The 17387-nt window shown below is 38.9% G+C and overlaps 1 protein-coding gene across 1 annotated transcript; it reads right to left on the bottom strand.

Moving 5' to 3' along the window:
• Nucleotides 1–4763: 4763 nt before the first annotated feature.
• On the bottom strand, nt 4764–16284 carry LOC122104828 (membrane-spanning 4-domains subfamily A member 12-like). The gene is made up of 6 exons (XM_042675751.1): nt 16000–16284; nt 12513–12653; nt 11942–11998; nt 9545–9661; nt 5050–5160; nt 4764–4868 (listed from the first exon to the last, which is right to left on the bottom strand). Exons 1-6 carry the CDS (start codon nt 16282–16284, stop codon nt 4764–4766), a joined length of 816 nt encoding a protein of 271 aa, XP_042531685.1.
• Between the last annotated feature and the right edge of the window lie 1103 nt (nt 16285–17387).

Genomic DNA, 17387 nt, shown 5'->3' with positions numbered 1-17387 from the left:
CTGGGTGCTGGTTGGTGGCTCATGCCTGTAATCCTAGCTACTTCAGGACGTTGAGACCTACAAGATTGGGACTGAAAGTCATCCAGGGCAGAAAAGTCTGTGAGACTTCAGGTCCAATTAACCAGCCAGAAAGCTGGCTGAAAGCCTGGCTCAAGCAGTAAAGTAGGAGCCATGGAAAACCAACCAAGTGAGTAGCCCTGACACCAACACACAGACACAAACACAGACAGACAGACAGACACACACACACACACACACACACACACACACAGAATGTGTATATGTTGGTGGCAAGAGAAGTTCTTGAATTTAGTTGTTAGGGGAGTCCCAGGAATGATTCAAAAGAAATGTGACTTTTAGGAAGCAAATGTTGCAGAGTATCATGTTACTAAATCCATTATCCACCCTGTAGGGATAGGTAAGTCAATTTCTTTCATATTAGCAGAAGTTTACTATAGAGGTCATTTTTTTCGGGGGGGGGGGGCGTTGATTTGGAGTTATAGATCTCTGATTCTATCTTAGTAAGAATACTGGTTAAAAAACCTGCCCACACTTAGTTGTCAGACTACCTGGGCTTAAATCCCTGCTTCACGTTTCACTAACTACATGTTTTAGGGAAAGCGTTTTTTTCCTTCTCTGTCAAAGTTTTCTCATCTGAAAATAATGTTAATAGTGGCTTCGTATTGGTAGTACCTATGGGTGTGTTATTGTATTAAATATGCTAATGTAGGTAAGTTTTTAGAATGTAGAACTTGAGCAAGCTAAATATTTGCTACTGTCATTAGTATTATAAAAGCAAATTGATATTTGTTTTTGCTTTTATTTTTTTTCCTGTGGGGAGGTAACTTGAGGTCAGGGATGGAAAGGGGGAAACTGGGGAAAAGGAAAGGAAGGGGTGACATTGTACAAAAAAAGAGAAATGCACTCATTTCCCACCTTAGAAATGACAGCCCCTCTGTACAACACAGGAATAGTAACAAATTATATAAAAAGGCAAATTTAAAAATAGAATAGGCTTGTTAGACATTTATTTTACAAATCGACTTAGAATTGTTGGACATATTTCTGTTCTCTAAAATCTGCATAACTTTTATAACTGGTTATTTTAACTCTATCTATATATTTCATGTATATAAAGACATAAAGCATGTACTTTCCAAAATGCAAAATATCTCTTCTCATATTTTTCCTTCTGTGACTGCAATCTTGCCGCCACTCTTGTCTTAAATTTTTGTAACCATCTGACTCCCATCTCCTTTTCCTTCCCCCCTCCTCTTCTTCCTCTTCTCTTCTTTTTGAGATAGAATGTAGCCATGCAGCCCAGGCTGACTGGGCCTTCCAAGTACGAGGATTACAAACATATACCATCATACTCAACACTGATACTTAAATTTAAAACTTCGAAATTTTTTTCGATTTAAAACTTCAAAAATCGAATTAAAAACCTCAAAATAATTAAAAAATAGATTTGAAAACTGCAAAAGTTGTCTGTTTTGAAGCCATTTTCATTTAACATCTCATTTGCTCTTGAGCTTACAACTACTCAATTTTCAGACAATTTAACTGTCTTTAAAATTTTTTCACTTTTTATTTTATATTTCACAGTCCATTTATTTGGACAATATTTTTTACAATGTTCTAAGCTTTCTTGCCCTTCTGCTATGTTATCATCCTTTTTAGAAAACCCCAATTAAAGGTGAAATCAATCTCTGGATCCATATCTGAGCAGCTAACCTCTGCTGGAGCAATTTTTTTTGTACCAGTAGTGTTGCTTGAACTCAGAGCTATTTTAGCTTTTTTGCTCAAAGCTGATGTCTTACTACATAAGTCACAGTTCCCCTTCTGGGCTTTTTGCTGATTACTTGGAGGTAAGAGTCTTGTGCACATTTTTGTCTAGGCTTGTTTTGAACCGTGAGCCTCATGTTTCAGTCTCCTAAGCAGCTAGGATCACAAATGTGAGCTACGAGTGTCTGTCTGTAGCAGTTTGTTTTAAGTTTATAACCATTTCCTCGAACAGGTTCTCAGAAACATGGCAACCTTCCTATTTTCTTTTTCTTTTTTGTCTGTTGTGGGGCTTGAACTCTGAACCTGGGCGTTGTCCCTCAGCTCTTCAGCTCAAGGTTAGTGCTCTACCACTTAAGCCACAGTGGTACTTTCGGTTTTCTGAGTGGTTTATTGGTGATAAGAGTCTCATGGACTTTTTTGCCCATGCTGGCTTTGAACTGTGATCCTTAGATCTTAGCCTCCTGAGTAGCTAGAATTACAGGGGTGAACCACTGATGTCCTGCCAACCTTCCTATTTCTATTGTTCTATTCTTTACTTCCATGATTTTTTTTTTTGTATTTCACATTCTCCTTAATATGCTGATTCAGTCTATGCCTTCCACCTTTGGCATGATAAAGGTGATTTTGATAAAGGTGATATGAGCATTTATATTGGTGCCTTCTTATTGCAAACCTGTGGATTTCTGCAACAATTACATCTTCCTTTCTGTGAAGTAGAGAAACTATCCTTGTTTGAGATTTATGTTATACAAACCTTAATTCTTATCTGAATTGTTTCTATTGGCTTTGAAACATGCCATGTATTCACCCATGTCAAAAATAAGCCAAATTGAAAATAAAACACCTTCAATGACATTTTTGTCCTGTTATTGATCCATTACAAATAATATTAATGTGTATGATTACATTCTGTAAATAGCAAAGCTGTGTATTTATCCAAGAGGCAGGATGTTTGGTACTACTGAAACAGGATAACCCAATGTTCTCTAAGGCTGTTTTGCTAAGAGATAAGCACGCTTAATGTTAACAATAAGTCTTTGTTGAAAGCACCTTTGAAGCTATACTTTTCCTTTAAATTAAATCATTAGAGAGCTAGCTGGTTTGATTGACAGTTATCAGACCTCCTCCTTATGCCTAAGACGTCTTGAGTATGCTTAAGATGTCTTGCCAACTTGAGCAACCCCTGTTTTGGCAACTGGTGGTCTGTGTTATGGCAGTCTAATTTTGAACACAACAGGCCTTGAGGAAATTATAGCTGCAAGGAACACAGCTACTGAAGGCACAGCTTCTGCTTCGGGAGGCCTTGCTGTAGTCATGTCTACTCTAAATAACCTGCATGGGTTTGGAAGACATAGCTCCAAGATAAGAGTTCATGAACTCTACGTGACCTTGCTTACCCTGAAACTATTCTACTCAGGCCAAGGATAAAGCACTTTTTCTGGTCATCCAGTAGGAAGCCTGTTGATTGGTTCTTAAGCCTGTAATTGGTGGAACTGGAAACTGCACTATGATTGGTGCAAATTACAATGTTTGTATGCATGGCATACAAACAAACAGCATGTCATGCTGTTTGGCTCACTTTTTTGCTGCCCCCCCCCCCATGTGTATTGCAAAAGTAGGCTCAAGAAAATGCTCCTTCTGAATGGTCTTTTCTCATCTACTTGTGAATTTCATATGTAGAGCAGGCTGTACTGGCAGCAAGAAGAGAAAGTGGCAGCAACAGTATCAGTGAGAAAGCAGGGTAAAGAATGTCAGTAAGTGACCAGGAGCAAAAACTTCAGAAAGCAGAGACAACTGAGACAATTAAGAGTGGTAGAAGAAGACAAGGGGAGGTAGACTATGGAAGACAGAGGCTGTGAGGCTGTTAAGAGCTGTAATACAAATAGCTAGCTGGTTGGTAGCAGAGTCAATGTCCAGAATAATATGGCTCCCCAAAAGAACCATAAACATTTGATTTCTGAGCAGAAAGTAGAGGATGGGTATGTAAAGGAACTCCAGTGTTGGGCTAGACACAGTGGCATGTGCCTTATCCTAGCTACTGAGAAGCCTAACAAAATTGGATTATTCCATACAGGAAATGAATCCCTGTCTCAAAAATGAGCAAAAATTGAGGTAAGAGTATGGTTCAGCAGTAAAAGCAACTGTTTAGCAAGCACAAGGCCCTTAGTTCTAAACCCAGCTTGCCAAAGGAAGGAAGAAAGGAAGGAAGGAAGGGAGGGAGAGAGGGAGGGAGGCAGGCAGGCAGGCAGGCAGGCAGGCAGGCTGGCTGGCTTCATGAGTTTGTTCTGTAGTGTTAGCAGATCTATTTTTGTTCAACAAGTATCAAGCCAAAATGGATTTATTTTTGTTGGTTGTGGGGCCTGAACTCTGGGCCTGGGCACTGTCCCTCAGCTCTTCAGCTCAAGGCTAGCACTCTACCCCTTGAGCCACAGTGGCTTTTTCTGCTTATGTGGTGCTGAGGAATTGAACCCAGGGCCTCATGTATGGGAGGCAAGCACTCTACCACTGAGCCACTTTCCCAGTCCACCAAAGTGGATTTTTGATGAGTGGAATAAACAATGAGTAGAAGTTAGAAGGAAAACTAAGGTTATAAAAATAGAGGGCATTCTATTAGAAAGGGAGAAGGAAAGGGTAAAGAAGGAGGGAAGGGAGCAGAGGAATTAGCAAGAACAATGGAAGCATGAATATGACCAAAGCACATTATATGTATGTATAGAAAGGTCGTAATGACGTCCCTTACTATTAATCTCAGTTAATATATACCAATAAAAATACAAAAGAGTCTTATATTCCCAATGACTATTTTATTGAGGAAAAGGTAGTATGCACAGAAAAGTTTCTAACTTTAAGAGAGTCACAGTTTTTAGTCTTTTAATGATGAGAAGGGTGCTAGGGTAATATCACTAACTGCTGCTACTAGCGTCAGTTAAGTAGTTTTAAGTAGAGAAGTTATGGACCCATGCTCTCTTCTTTCTTTTTTATCTAGGAGCATAAGCTGGGTGGTCTTCAAATCTGGGAGGAGGAGCTGGTGTGGACTGGGTCACGGGGTTGCTTGCATACATATTTGGAATAGCCAGGGCAGACTAGAAGGAAGGAACAAAAATAAGCAACATCTTTACTACAATGCATTGAGTGTCTTCTGCCCCAGCAAAGTCAAGGACAAATAATGATCTCATAAGCCCACAGCAGGATTTAGCAGAAATGCAAGTATTCATTTCTTTAGCACATATTCAGATTATTTTACAGAAAAAAGGCCCAACTCACCCTGTTGGTATTCGTGATTGCTTGCTTGGCAAAGTGAGCTGTGGTACATGCTATGCAGACCTCTAAGATGGAGAAAATCAGCAGCATAGAAGATATTCCTTTTCCAGAAAGCTGAAATCAGAAATTTATCTTGAAAAATACTATCAAATTGTGCTGCTGCTCATATTTGGCTCACTCCATGCTTATCACAGGGGATACAAATTTATTTTGAGGTTCCTTTAAAACATCAGAAAGCTTTCCTTTTGGGAAACAGATCATTTTATTTAGAAACGTAAGAACAGATTTTTTCAATGGTGTCTTGTTTTTATAAGATGACACTTGCCTATTAAAAAAAGCACCAATATGGAAGGCAATCATTGTAAGCATCACTGCCTAGAAATGACCAAAATTAACATTGACATACTATTGTGGATCTCCCTTTGTATAGACATAGGAAAAGGCAACATGACTGAATAGAGAAACAAGGAAGGAGAGAGCAAGCAATGGAGAAAGAAAGAAAGAAACGTTTTCTTAAGAATGGAATCTTGGCAGCCGGGCGCTGGTGGCTCATGCCTGTAATCAAGAGGCTGAGATATGAGGAGCACAGTTCAAAGCCAGCCTGGGCAGGAAAGTCTGTGAGACTCTTATCTCCAATTAACTATGAGAAAACCAGAAGTAGTGCTGTGGCTCAAGTGCTAGAGCCTCACCTTGAGCTGAAGAGCTCAGGGACAGAGCCAGGCCCAGAGTTCAAGCCCCACAACCGACAAAAAAAAAAAAAAAAAGAATCATGGGTCTGGGAATATGGCTCAGTGGTAGAGTACTTGCCTTGCATGCATGAGGCCCTGGGTTTGATTCCTCAGCACCACATAAGCAGAAAGTGGCGCTGTGGCTAAAGTGGTAAAGTGCTACCTTTGAGCTGAAGAGCCGAGGTACAGTGAGTGCCCAGGCCCAGAGTTCAGGCCCCACGACCGACAAAAATAAATAAATAAATAAAAAAGAAAAAAGAAAAAGAATGGAATCGCACTTTGTATTTTGAAAGTATATAATTATTTTCAAAGAAGAAAATGGTTATGTTTGGTCAACTAAAAAAACATGATTGTGAAATCCATGAAGAAGTCAAAATTGATGGTTTTCTATGAAAAAGGGTGAAGGGATTTACAGTTTTATATCAACTTTTTTTTCTCTCTTTTCGGCTGAGTTTTTGATGATTGTAAAATTTTTGTACATTTAAGAAATGAGACATTAGGGCTTGGGAAGTTGGCCCAGTGATAGAGTGCTTGCTTTGCATGCATGAGACCCTGGGTTCAATTCCTCACCACCACATAAACAGAAAAAGCCAAAAGTGGACCTGTGGCTCAAGTGGTAGAGCACTAGCCTTGAGCTGAAGAGCTGAGGGACAGCGCCCAGGCCCAGAGTTCAGGCCCCACAACCAACCAAAAAAAGAAAAAAGAAAAAGAAACATTAAAATACTTACATTCAATTCTGTAACTGTCATTGTTTTAGCTGCTAAGTCTTAGTTGACTACTTCAGTGATTTACTGCTTCCTACTAACAATTTATACAGTTTCTCCATGCTTTTCTGGTCCTCTCTATTTTTATTAGTATATATTAGTTCTACCAATGTATTTCCATATATGCCACACAATGTGCTCCAATCACACCTATTCCCTCTGTCAAATTCCCTTCCTAATCCCTCCTACCCTTCTTGTAACAAATTCAACAGGTTTCTTCTACTGTTTTCATATATGTGTATAAAGTGCTTTGAAAATACCCATTCCTTTCTTCATCCTCTGTCCTTCTGGTAGTCCCCACCCCATGAAAAGAATCTGTTTTACATTCATTTTGAAGAATTAGATTCCATATATGAGAGAGAATAGTACATATTTGCCTTTCTCAGTCTGGCTTATTTTACTCAGCATCATAATTTTTAAATTTTTTATGTTATTGTAAAAATACTGTACAGAGGGGTTATAGTTACATGAGCAAGGTAATGAGTACATTTCCTATCAAGCATTGTTACATCCTCCTTTATTTTTCCCCTACCATCCTTCCCTCTTTCCTCCACAACTACACTCCCCCCCCACCTAAATTGTAAAGTTCATTTTTCCAGCATAGTGTCCTGGGTCAATCTGTATCCCTATTTAAACATTTTGTTTTTCCCCTTCTTCTCCCCAAATTATACTGACATCAAATACGGTGAAAACAGGGGTTATACAGTGGGGGAGGACCATATAGAGCAATAAAAAAAAATCACATCAGCATCATAATTTTAATTCCATCTATTTTCTTGCATATAACATAATTTTCTTGATGGCTGAGTACTTCTTTATGGCTGAACAATACTTTACTCCTTTATACACACACTCTCTTTTCCCCCAGATTTTCTTTATTCATCAGTTTGAGTGTACCTAGGCTGATTCCATACTTTGGCCATTGTGAATAGTGCTGCTATAAATAACACAGGTATATCAGTATCTTGACTGCATGTTTCTTGGGTGTATTCCCAGGAGTCATAAATAGCAAGATTACAAAGTAGTTCTATCTTCAGTTTTTTTTTTTTTTTTCTGTGCGAGTCCTGGGGCTTGAACGCAGAGACAAGGTGCTGTCCTTGAGCTTTTGTGCTCAGAGCTACCCCTCTACCACTCAAGCCACAGCTTTACTTCTGGCTTTTTGGTGGTTAATTGGAGATAAGAGTCTCATGAACTTTTGTGCTCAACTTGGTTTAAAACCATGATCCTCAAATCTCAGCCTCCTGAGTAGCTAGGATTATAGGTGTGAGCCACTAGCACCTGGCTGAATTTTTTTTTAATGTCCTGGATATTCTCTCTCTCTCTCTCTCTCTCTCTCTCTCTGTTGGTCATGGGTGCTGTCCCTGTACTCTTCAGCTCAAGGCAAGTGGTCTACCACTTGAGCCCCCGTGCCACTTCCGATTTTCTGGTATTAATTGGAGATAATCTAGAGTCACAATTTTCTTTTCATCAAAACGTTATAAACATTGTTCTGTTGTCTCCTCTCTGATAATCTTGAGTCACATGTGATAATCTCGAGTCACAATTTCCTTTTTATCAAAACTTTTTTTTTTTTTGGCTGGTCATGGGGCCTGAACTCTGGACCTGGGCGCTGTCCCTCAGCTCTTCAACTCAAGGTGAGCACTCTACTTGAGCCACAGTGCCACTTCCAGCTTTTTCTGCTTATGTGGTGCTGAGGGCCTCATGCATACAAGGCAAGCACTCTACCACTGAGCCACCTTCCCAGCCCCTTTATCAAAACTTTATAAACATTTTTCTATTGTCTCCTCACTGAATGTTGTGATAGAGAATGAATCAAGATAATTTTTTCTTAGTTTATAGGTAATTATCTATTTTTCAAAAATTTTTATTTTATCGTAAAGATGCTGTTCAGAGGAGTTACAGTTATATGAGTAGGGTAATGAGTACATTTCTTATTGAGCATTGTTACCTCCTCCTATGTTTTTCTGTTTAAAGTTTAAATAATTATTTGTTTATATATTATATTTTAACAAAGGGCTATTTGTCTAAGGGACTCTACATCTGTCTTATATTACACATTTTTATTTTCTTTAATCAACAGGCTTCACTGAGTTTCTTTATGCCATTTTCATACACAGCTTCCATGTATTTCAATATTAATCACTCTGATTTAATTTCTTTATTAAGTCTGTCAATAGCACAATATGTTCAGGAAGAACTTTCCTTCAATAGGTGAGAAATGTTCTCTACTGTTTTTCATTTTAAGAAAAAGTCTGTACTATTGGATGCTATTGTAGGTCATACCATAGCCTGCTAACTGAACATTTCTTTTTTTATATGCCTTTATGGTTAGTTGAAAAATTGAATGCCAGTTTGCCTTTTGTAAAGTAATAGAAACAAAACAACATTAAACAAACTTCCTCTGCAGCTTCCCTTTGTTCTCAGACTAAAGACGGAAGTTGATGTCTTAGAGACCACCTTCTGTATTTACAGATAGCAAGCATCTCAGCCCTCTAAGTATCCATTTCTTCCTGGGGTCAGAATCCTTGCTTGGCCTATTTGATATTAATGGATGTATGATTCTATTCTGAGCACTATCAGAGACACATTTTACAATTGCATCATATGCTCAGCTTCTCTAGTGAAACCTGGATGCCTTCTTTACTTCCATTTTCCCCTCACTATTCTTATTCTAAAAATCACTCTATTCTTACTCAGGAACTTGACAGATGTATGCATATGGATTCCTAATTGTTGGAGAATAATAGCTGGATAGTCTTAGGAGTCTCCAGAGGTGGATCCAAGCCCCCCTCCCCATTGTATATGTAGTAACAGTGAGAAGGATTGTAGGATGCTCTATCTGTCCTTGTCCATATGTGAAAGGCATTCTCTCACTTTAGAGCCTAGCAATCACATTTCTAGTGGCAGGACTGGAATAGAAATAGAGTATTTCCCACCGGAGTTGCTTGTAGAGTATTAGGAAATAAAGAACAGACTACTTCTCATGGTGGATTATATAATACTTACCACGGCCGAGAAGGCTTGGTTATCTACTCCATTGATGATCAGATCCACCAAAAAAAGAATTATGCCAACGATGGCAAAGATAGAACTGACAATGTTCATTCCTAGACTGCCCTTTATCTATTGGAGACAAGAGACAGTAAGTTATATGGACGATAAATGAAATTAAGTGGAATAAAAAGCAACCATAGTTAATGGTTTTTAATCTTTCACATTTCAAAATAAGTTTTTGAAGCTGAAATGTTTTTTTCTTTCTGTGTAGTTATCACAAAAATTAAAGTTTTTAGCCTAGATGCTGGGTCTTTCTAAACAATCCATAGAAAATGTAACTAATACAAAACAGCTAATATATTAAAAAGCCTTTTGTACAATAACAGTTCTACTTCCTTTTTCAAGATAAGAACAAGAGTAAATAAGCTTTTGGTGGGTGTTATTCTTCAACAAGTCTGTTAGATTTTTTTTTAAGAGTACACTGTCACATTTAAATTCTTATGGCCATTGTATGAATTTTAGCATCTAATTTTACAGATGGGAAAGAATTTCACACATACACAATTTTTGCAGGTAGAGTTAAAGAGTACCGGAAACCCTGAAGTTTCTCTAGGGACTAGGTGAGGATCTCCAAATATAAAAGAATATTTTTAGGCTTTCATGGGTAGAGAGATATATGGGCAGAGTACAAAACTTTCTCCAGCTTTTACAGTTAGATTAGGAGATATGGCTGAAGAATTGTGAAACTAAGTCCTCAGCTGATTTGCTTAGGGATAGCACTGTTAGAATCCTTAGAATGTGCCTCTGCTTTGGAGTGCCATGGTAGTTCCTGAAGACCTTTAAAAGGCTCATAGAAAAATTGCTTTTAGAACCCCTCAGTGCTCAACTTTTGCCAGAGGAGTGAGTCTACTATTGGACAATCTCAGTTACAGGGGAAAAAAGAAAACTATTAAAGGTTAAGAAAAGGATGCTTCAGTTTGTTTTTGGATGATAGTATGGGTGGCTAATTGGAATGAAGCTTTTTATTTTTTGAATTAGGCTTTTAAAATGTAACTTTAATTTTGTTGGGAAGAGCCAGAGAAGTATGGTTCTGTGTTTCCATTTCTCTATTCTTTCCTCTTGTGCTTCAACTTTTATATTCTTTTTTTAAATGAAAAAAATTGTTATTGTAATGGTGATATACAGAAGGGTTATGATTATATAAGTCAGGTAATGAGTACATTTCTTTTAGAACAGTATCACTTCTTCCCTTGCTCTCTCCCAAGTTTTCCCTCCTGTCTTCCCTCCACAAGTTGTATAGTTCATTTTCAATGCAGTGTTTCGTGTGTAGCACTGCTGCAGTTGTTTACCCTTTGTCCCACCATTTCTGTACTCCTCTTCTCCCTTCCTCTCTCTAAAACAAGACAAAAGGCACAGAAAACAAAAATAGCAACCAAGGAAAAAAACCCCTTTGTTCCCATTTCTTGGAGTTACCTAGATATTCATACGTTAGATATTCATATGTTGAGACCAAAGGAGGATATTCTTAGGAGAGGATCACAAAAGCTCAATAGCTATGTGCATATGATCATATAAAATGACATTTATTGAAATTTTTGTACTCTTTAAACCATTTCTGCTATGGCAAATCATGTTACTTCTTTTGGTGTCATTTAAACCAGGAAATTGCAACACATGGAGTGCTATCTCCACTCTGATTTTATAAGCTCTTCTCATGTTCTAGCTAGATGCTTAAAAAATTGCCCATCAAAACCCAACCTGATGAAGAATAGTAGCTATTTACAAATAAACATTAGACATGCAAGACATAGCTAAGAAATAGCAAATGAATACCAGAGCCATGGTCACTAAAGAGGAGAGTAGGTGATTCCTAGATTCTTCTTTGGACTTTCCTGAATGTAATGTGACCCCATTGAACCAGGAAGCTTTTGCCTTGAAGCTTTAACAATCCTTATCTTTTTTTTGGATCCGGTCGTGAGGCCTGAACTCTGGGCCTGGGCACTGTCCCTCAGCTCTTCAGCTCAAGGCTAGAGCTCTACCACTTGAGCCACAGCACCACTTCCAGCTTTTTTTTTCTTTTTGCCTATGTGGTGCTGAGGAATCGAACCCAGGGCCTCAAGCATGCAAGGCAAGCACTCTACCACTGAGCCACCTTCCCAGCCCTAACAATCCTTATCTTTACAGCTCCCTACCTTTGGGAGTTCCAGTAAGGACGTGGACTCTGCCATTTCTGTGTGGTGAATTTATGGACAACTCCCCACTCTAGCCCCAGCACCGTAGTGTCAACTGACAATAACTTTGAGCAAAGTACTCTCAGCCACACTTTCTGAGTCTACCTTCTCAATTTCTCTCCCCAGAAATCAAATTAATCTTTAAAGGAGTTTAAAAAGTAGAAACATTCTTACTTACCAGACAAGGGGAAAATTCCTTGGATGCTGATACAGAGAGAGAGCCAGAAATAATGAACTGTAGAAATAGACAGATTTCTTGGTGAAATGGTGTGTTCACAGAATGGGCTTGGAAATTTAACTTTATATGGAACAAGAGTTGGTCTAAATTTATCTTTAAGTAGAACTTCAGTTTGTCTGTTGTTTAAATTGCCTCATCTATCTCCATTTTCTAGAGGAACTCAGGGATATGTCTTTGATTTCCTGTTTTCTTCTTAGTTTTGTGCACTTTAGGAACTCTTTTCTCCTGTCAAGATCTCTGTTCTGTGATTTATGCTTGGTCATCTCTTCCTGTAATTGCCTGCACTTTTGAGGGGTGGAGAGGGCTGGTCATGGGGCTTATACTTGGGTCCTGGGTGCTGGGTTTTGGAGATTAGATTCTTATGGGCTTTCCTGCCCAGACTAGCTTTGAACTATGATCCTTAGATCTCAGCCTCCTGAGTGTGTAGAATTACAGGCATGAGCCACCAGGGTACATCCTGCAAGGAAATAGTGGTACTTTATAGGGAGAGTTGTCTCAGCAATCTACTCACACACAGTCCACCCCAGAATGGGTATCCAATGAGAAAAGTAAGAGAAACAAAGCCCAGTAGATTGTTACTATAGGTGATGGCCAGCAAACCTAGAATAGTCCCAAAACCAATCTGCATCACTCCAATTATGATCTGGATTGCCTGAAACAAAGAAAACAAACACTTAACACTTTGTCTTTGTTTTCAGCCCTGGGACACATTACACTCAATGCTGTCTTCTGTATTTCTTTTCCTTTTGGCAAGGATCCACAGGCCTCATTTAAGCAATCACTTGAGAAAAAGATAGGCTGTGAATATTTTGATGTATACTAGAATAAGTGGGGAGCAAAGGCCTCTGTCAAAGCCTTTTCTTGAAGGTATTGGGGCAGCTTTCTGGGTGGCCCAAGGAGAATTGTCTAGAATGTGCCTAAGCTCTCACTGCTATCTTTCAAGAGCATCTAAAAGACTCCTGGAGTAATATATGTTATAACTAAAGGAATTAGGGCAAAATCATTTATTGGGCAGTAGTTACATGTTCTGCGATGATCTAAACATTTTACATTTATTGTGCATACAGTCCTTTTAATGACTGGATGGAGACACAGAGACATAAAGAAATCAGTTATTAAAAGTTCCTAAGGGGTGGATGTGGGAATTTACTGCAACAGATTGATTCCAGAGCCCACGTTGAACTCTGGGGAGCATATGCCCAAGCTTGGCTTGGCTCCATCTCTCTCAATTTCTGTTGTAGCTTGTGACATAAAACACACCTTACTACTACTTGGTTTGGTACTCATAGTGTTCACTGAAAAAACATTGCTGGTATGCAATCATTTTTCTACTAGATATGAGATATAATTCCCAAGATAAAGGATAAATCTTGTACTTCTTTAAAATTCTTATTATGTATTGCACTTTACTTTGTCCTGAGTAAACACATATTTCCAAGGAAACAAATTTGCTAGATTGGTTCAGAAAGATTACTGCAGACTGAGCATTCATGTCTCACCAAGTTTGTATTTGTATCGTCTTTATCCAGGAAGGACTATATGCTTTTTAATTTTTTCAACTAATAACTACTGAATGAAATATGCTAAGAAATTACTGTAATTTTGAGTAAGTTGAGACTCATAAACCTTTTCTTTTCTCTGAAAAATGCTTTCACATTCACCTATATCCATCTCATGTTTGCATGGAGGCTGGAAAGATGACAGACCTTTCCTTAGCCATGAGACATCTCAGTCAAAGAACTCCTGCAGTTGATTTTATATTTAGTTTCACAAGCTCCTCTCCAGGAGCATCAGTTCAATTATAAACTTTTCATCCTCATCATTGCTGTCATTTTGATGAGGAACAGTAGATCTTTTATTCTTAATGGCCTTCTTTTCTCCTCATATAGCCCTAACTACCTTTTACCAGTCAAAACTGCCTACAGTCTTAATCATTTGGACATTCAGTTTGTTCTGCACCTTTGATCCCAGTTCCTGAACTTTGGAATAGGTTGATATAGGTGCTTTACTCCCATCACCTGTGGCCCCTGCACTTTTGTGGTGGCTGGGGGTTGGTAATGGCGCAGGTATACAATCTTCATGGAGAGAAATAGTTTCTGCCAACTGCAGCTTTAAAAAATCCCCCACAAGTCTCCATACAATTACTTAAAGATAAACCAGAACAAAAAGCAAATGTCATTTTTTTCTTTTAAAGTACTTTCAGTGCATGCTTCTAGAACCAGGCAGAATGTTCTTTTTAATTTTTTAGGTTTAAAATTTTTTTTTAACTTTTCAAATTCGTTTTAAGTAGTTGTTGTACCAAAGGGGTTTCATTTTAACATGTCTGGTCATGAGCACGATAGATCTTGCTCAGTGTCACCCCTTCCATTACTCTTTCCCATCCTCCCAACCCCACTCATACCCTTGATCCATCTTTCTTCTTCCTTCCTTCCCTCCCTCCTTCTTTCCCTTCCTTCTTCCTTCTCCTTCTTCTTCTCCTTTTTCTTTCCTTTCCCTCTTCCTTTCCCTCCCTCTCTCTCTCTTTCTTTCTTTCTCTCTTTCTCTTTCTCTCTCTCTTTCTTTCTTTCGTCAATCGTGAGGCCTGGTTTTCTGGCTGTTTCTTGGAGATAAGAGTCTCATAGACTTTCCTGCCTGGGCTGGCTTTGAACCGAGTACCTAGGATTACAGGCATGAGCCACCAGCGCCCAGCTTACCCTCAGTTTTTCTAGTTACATTTTCATATTCTTTATTCCCCATCAGTGAAAGCCCAAACTTTCTGTTCTTCGTGTCTCACAAGGACTGGCCCCTGTTGCCTCTCTGCTTTCTTCCTGCTCTTGTTCATTCTGGCTTCTTCTCTGTTTGTCAAATGCATTATAGGCACTTGTATCTAAAGGCCTTTACTCTGATGAATTCTTCTTGTCCTGGAATCTGCTTGGCTCACTCTTAAGCTCATGTTTTTGCTCAAATGTCATGTTCTAAGGCGTGTCCCCTCAGACAAACTTGAAATTGCTACCCTTTCACTTCCTGCTACTTAAAAAAATTATGCTTACACTTTCTTCTCTATATCACTTATCCATTTCTGTTATAATTTGTATTTTACTTCCTTATTATAGGCATGATTTCACACACTGGGTTGTAAATTCCCCAGGACAGAGATAATGTCATATTACCAATATTTGTATGGGGATAGGGTGTGTGTGAGATCTTGTCTTTGTCCTATCTGTTCAAATTTCCTCCCTTCAGCATGAGAGGATCTTGAAGTCACTTTGCTGGTTGTGTTTGGCTGCTGGAGAGGAATGGAAACAGATGGCTAGTAATATGGCTAGAAGAGTTCTTGCACCTAATGGATACCCAGTGTAATTTGGAGCTATACACAGGAAAAGACTTAATTATTTTGTGAAAAGGGGTGCCTGGAAAGCTTAGCAAATCCACTAACAATTCTGCTTAAGTGGGTGGAATCCTCACCAACAGGTGGGATGTGTTTCACAATGCCTACAGATACAAGATTGAGGGTGCTAGTCCAAAATACTCTTTGTAAGACTGTAATGGTAGATAAGTCGCAGCATTTCTAAGGGTCCAAGCTGAGGGGGCCACAGTAGATGGCAATGTTCTACCTTCTTTTACACTCAGCCTGTCCCAGCCTGCTCATTCGTAGCTAAATCCCTTTAAAGGTGGGCAGCAGTATACATTTTAATGTGGATCATCAGTGGGCAGATTCTGGGTTTTTAACCAGTTCAGAGACAAAATCAAGCTTGTCTACAATGCTCTTTTCAGAAGTGAGATCAATCAGGTACTGTTGCTTTTCTCATCAAATTTGCTTCTGTCACCAATTCGATTCTTGCTTGAATCTAAATGAAATGAACTCAGGGCAGACTTATTATTTCTACCTAAAAGGGGCATACAGCTTCTAGACAAGCATTAAACTTTTAAATAATGAATATTTTCCCCACCTATAATTGATAGGCACAAGAAAACACTTGCAAATGCAAACTTAAAATTCCAGCAGGAAACAGACTCACCCCTAGTATCTTTCCTTCTTCTCTCAAGTTTACTGCTGCTGGTTCTGTCGTTAGATTTACTATTTGAACATTTCCTTGAGCAAGCTGACTGCCATGAAAGAGTCCTGGAGATGTCATGAAGGGAAATTGCCCAGCTTGGGCTTGGTTTCCTACATTCATAAAACTCAGAGATTGTTGATATTGAGCTGGTTGAGACGCAGGAGCCATGGTTGGGTTGCCTGGTGGGTAAGGATTGGGCATGGTCTCTTGCATTCCAGGGTAGGGTGTTGGCTTGGATGGCTTCATTCTGTCCTAAGTGTGAGCAAAATATACAAAAGCAACTGCTGACAATGGAAATCAAAGAGCATCTTATCAAGCATCATTTTTCCTTGTAAAGGGCACAAGTGAGCAAATAATCATGGTGACTAATACAAATGTGCTTCTCATTGGCCTTGGAATCCCATTTAACCTGTGGTTTAAAGGAACTGAAGGAGGAAAATGGGAATATATTTATATTTTAGCTCTTCCTACTTGATATTATTGCTATTATTATTGTTGGGGAAATACTCATGTTTGAACACAGGTGGTTATAATTGCTAGGCAGATGCTCTGCCACTTGAGGTATACCCCAACTCCTTTTGCTTCAGTTTATTTCTCAGAGTGTTGTACTTTCATTTCATCTGACCTTGAGTTATAATTATCTTATCTCTGCCTTCTAAGCAGAGGGGACCACAGCTAAGTACTATCCCACTCAGTTTATTTATTGAGATAGTCTCTTTCTAACTTTAGCCCAGAATGGCCTCAAACCATGATTCTTCTGTCTCTGCCTTCTGAATTGCTGGGACTACAGGCATGCTTCACCATTCCAGCTCCTGTTTAGTTTTGTGAAGGGTATGTGTGTCTCCCCTGTAGTCATTACTTTTAAAGTATAGCAGATAGCAAGAAGGGATTATGATGGGCAGAATAATGCACTCCCTTAAGGACTTTTGACTGTGTTAAGCTATTTGGCAAAGCAGAACTAAAGTTACCAATGGAATTAACCTTGGAATTGGGAGATTGTCTTGAATTGTTGAGTAGGCTCAAGGTAATCATCAGGACCTTAGAAGTGGAAGAAGAAGAGAATCAGAGGAAGAAAAGCAGTGATGTAAGCAGAGTTAGAATATTGCCATGTGGCTAAGTTTAAAAATGGAGAAAGAGGCCATGAGCCAAGGAGTGTGGGTAATCTCCAAAAGCTGGCTAAACAAGGAAACAGATCATTCTTTAAAGCCTCCAGAAAGGACTGCTCCTATATGACTCCAACCTTAGACCTGTGACCTATAGAACTAGCAAATAAAAAAGGTATGTTCTTCTAAGAGAGTAAGTTTGTATTCATTTATTAGAACAACAAATAGAAAATTTCATAAGGGCCA

Source organism: Dipodomys spectabilis, unplaced genomic scaffold (assembly GCF_019054845.1).
Source record: "Dipodomys spectabilis isolate Male_0828 unplaced genomic scaffold, ASM1905484v1 ptg000030l, whole genome shotgun sequence".
Taxonomy (NCBI): Eukaryota; Metazoa; Chordata; class Mammalia; order Rodentia; family Heteromyidae; genus Dipodomys; species Dipodomys spectabilis.
Note: the sequence above shows the minus strand (reverse complement) of the source record. Positions and strands in the feature narration are given on the sequence as shown.

What these genes read in the sequence shown, in the direction of transcription:
- LOC122104828 (XM_042675751.1), bottom strand. Translation starts at nt 16,284, where the DNA reads ATGAAGCCATCCAAGCCAACACCCTACCCTGGAATGCAAGAGACCATG. An exon ending in AAGAAGGAAAGATACTAGGG is followed by an intron (nt 12,654 to 15,999) that starts GTGAGTCTGTTT and finishes TCTTTGTTTCAG; the next exon opens with GCAATCCAGATCATAATTGG. An exon ending in ACCAAGCCTTCTCGGCCGTG is followed by an intron (nt 5,161 to 9,544) that starts GTAAGTATTATA and finishes TTCTGATTTCAG; the next exon opens with CTTTCTGGAAAAGGAATATC.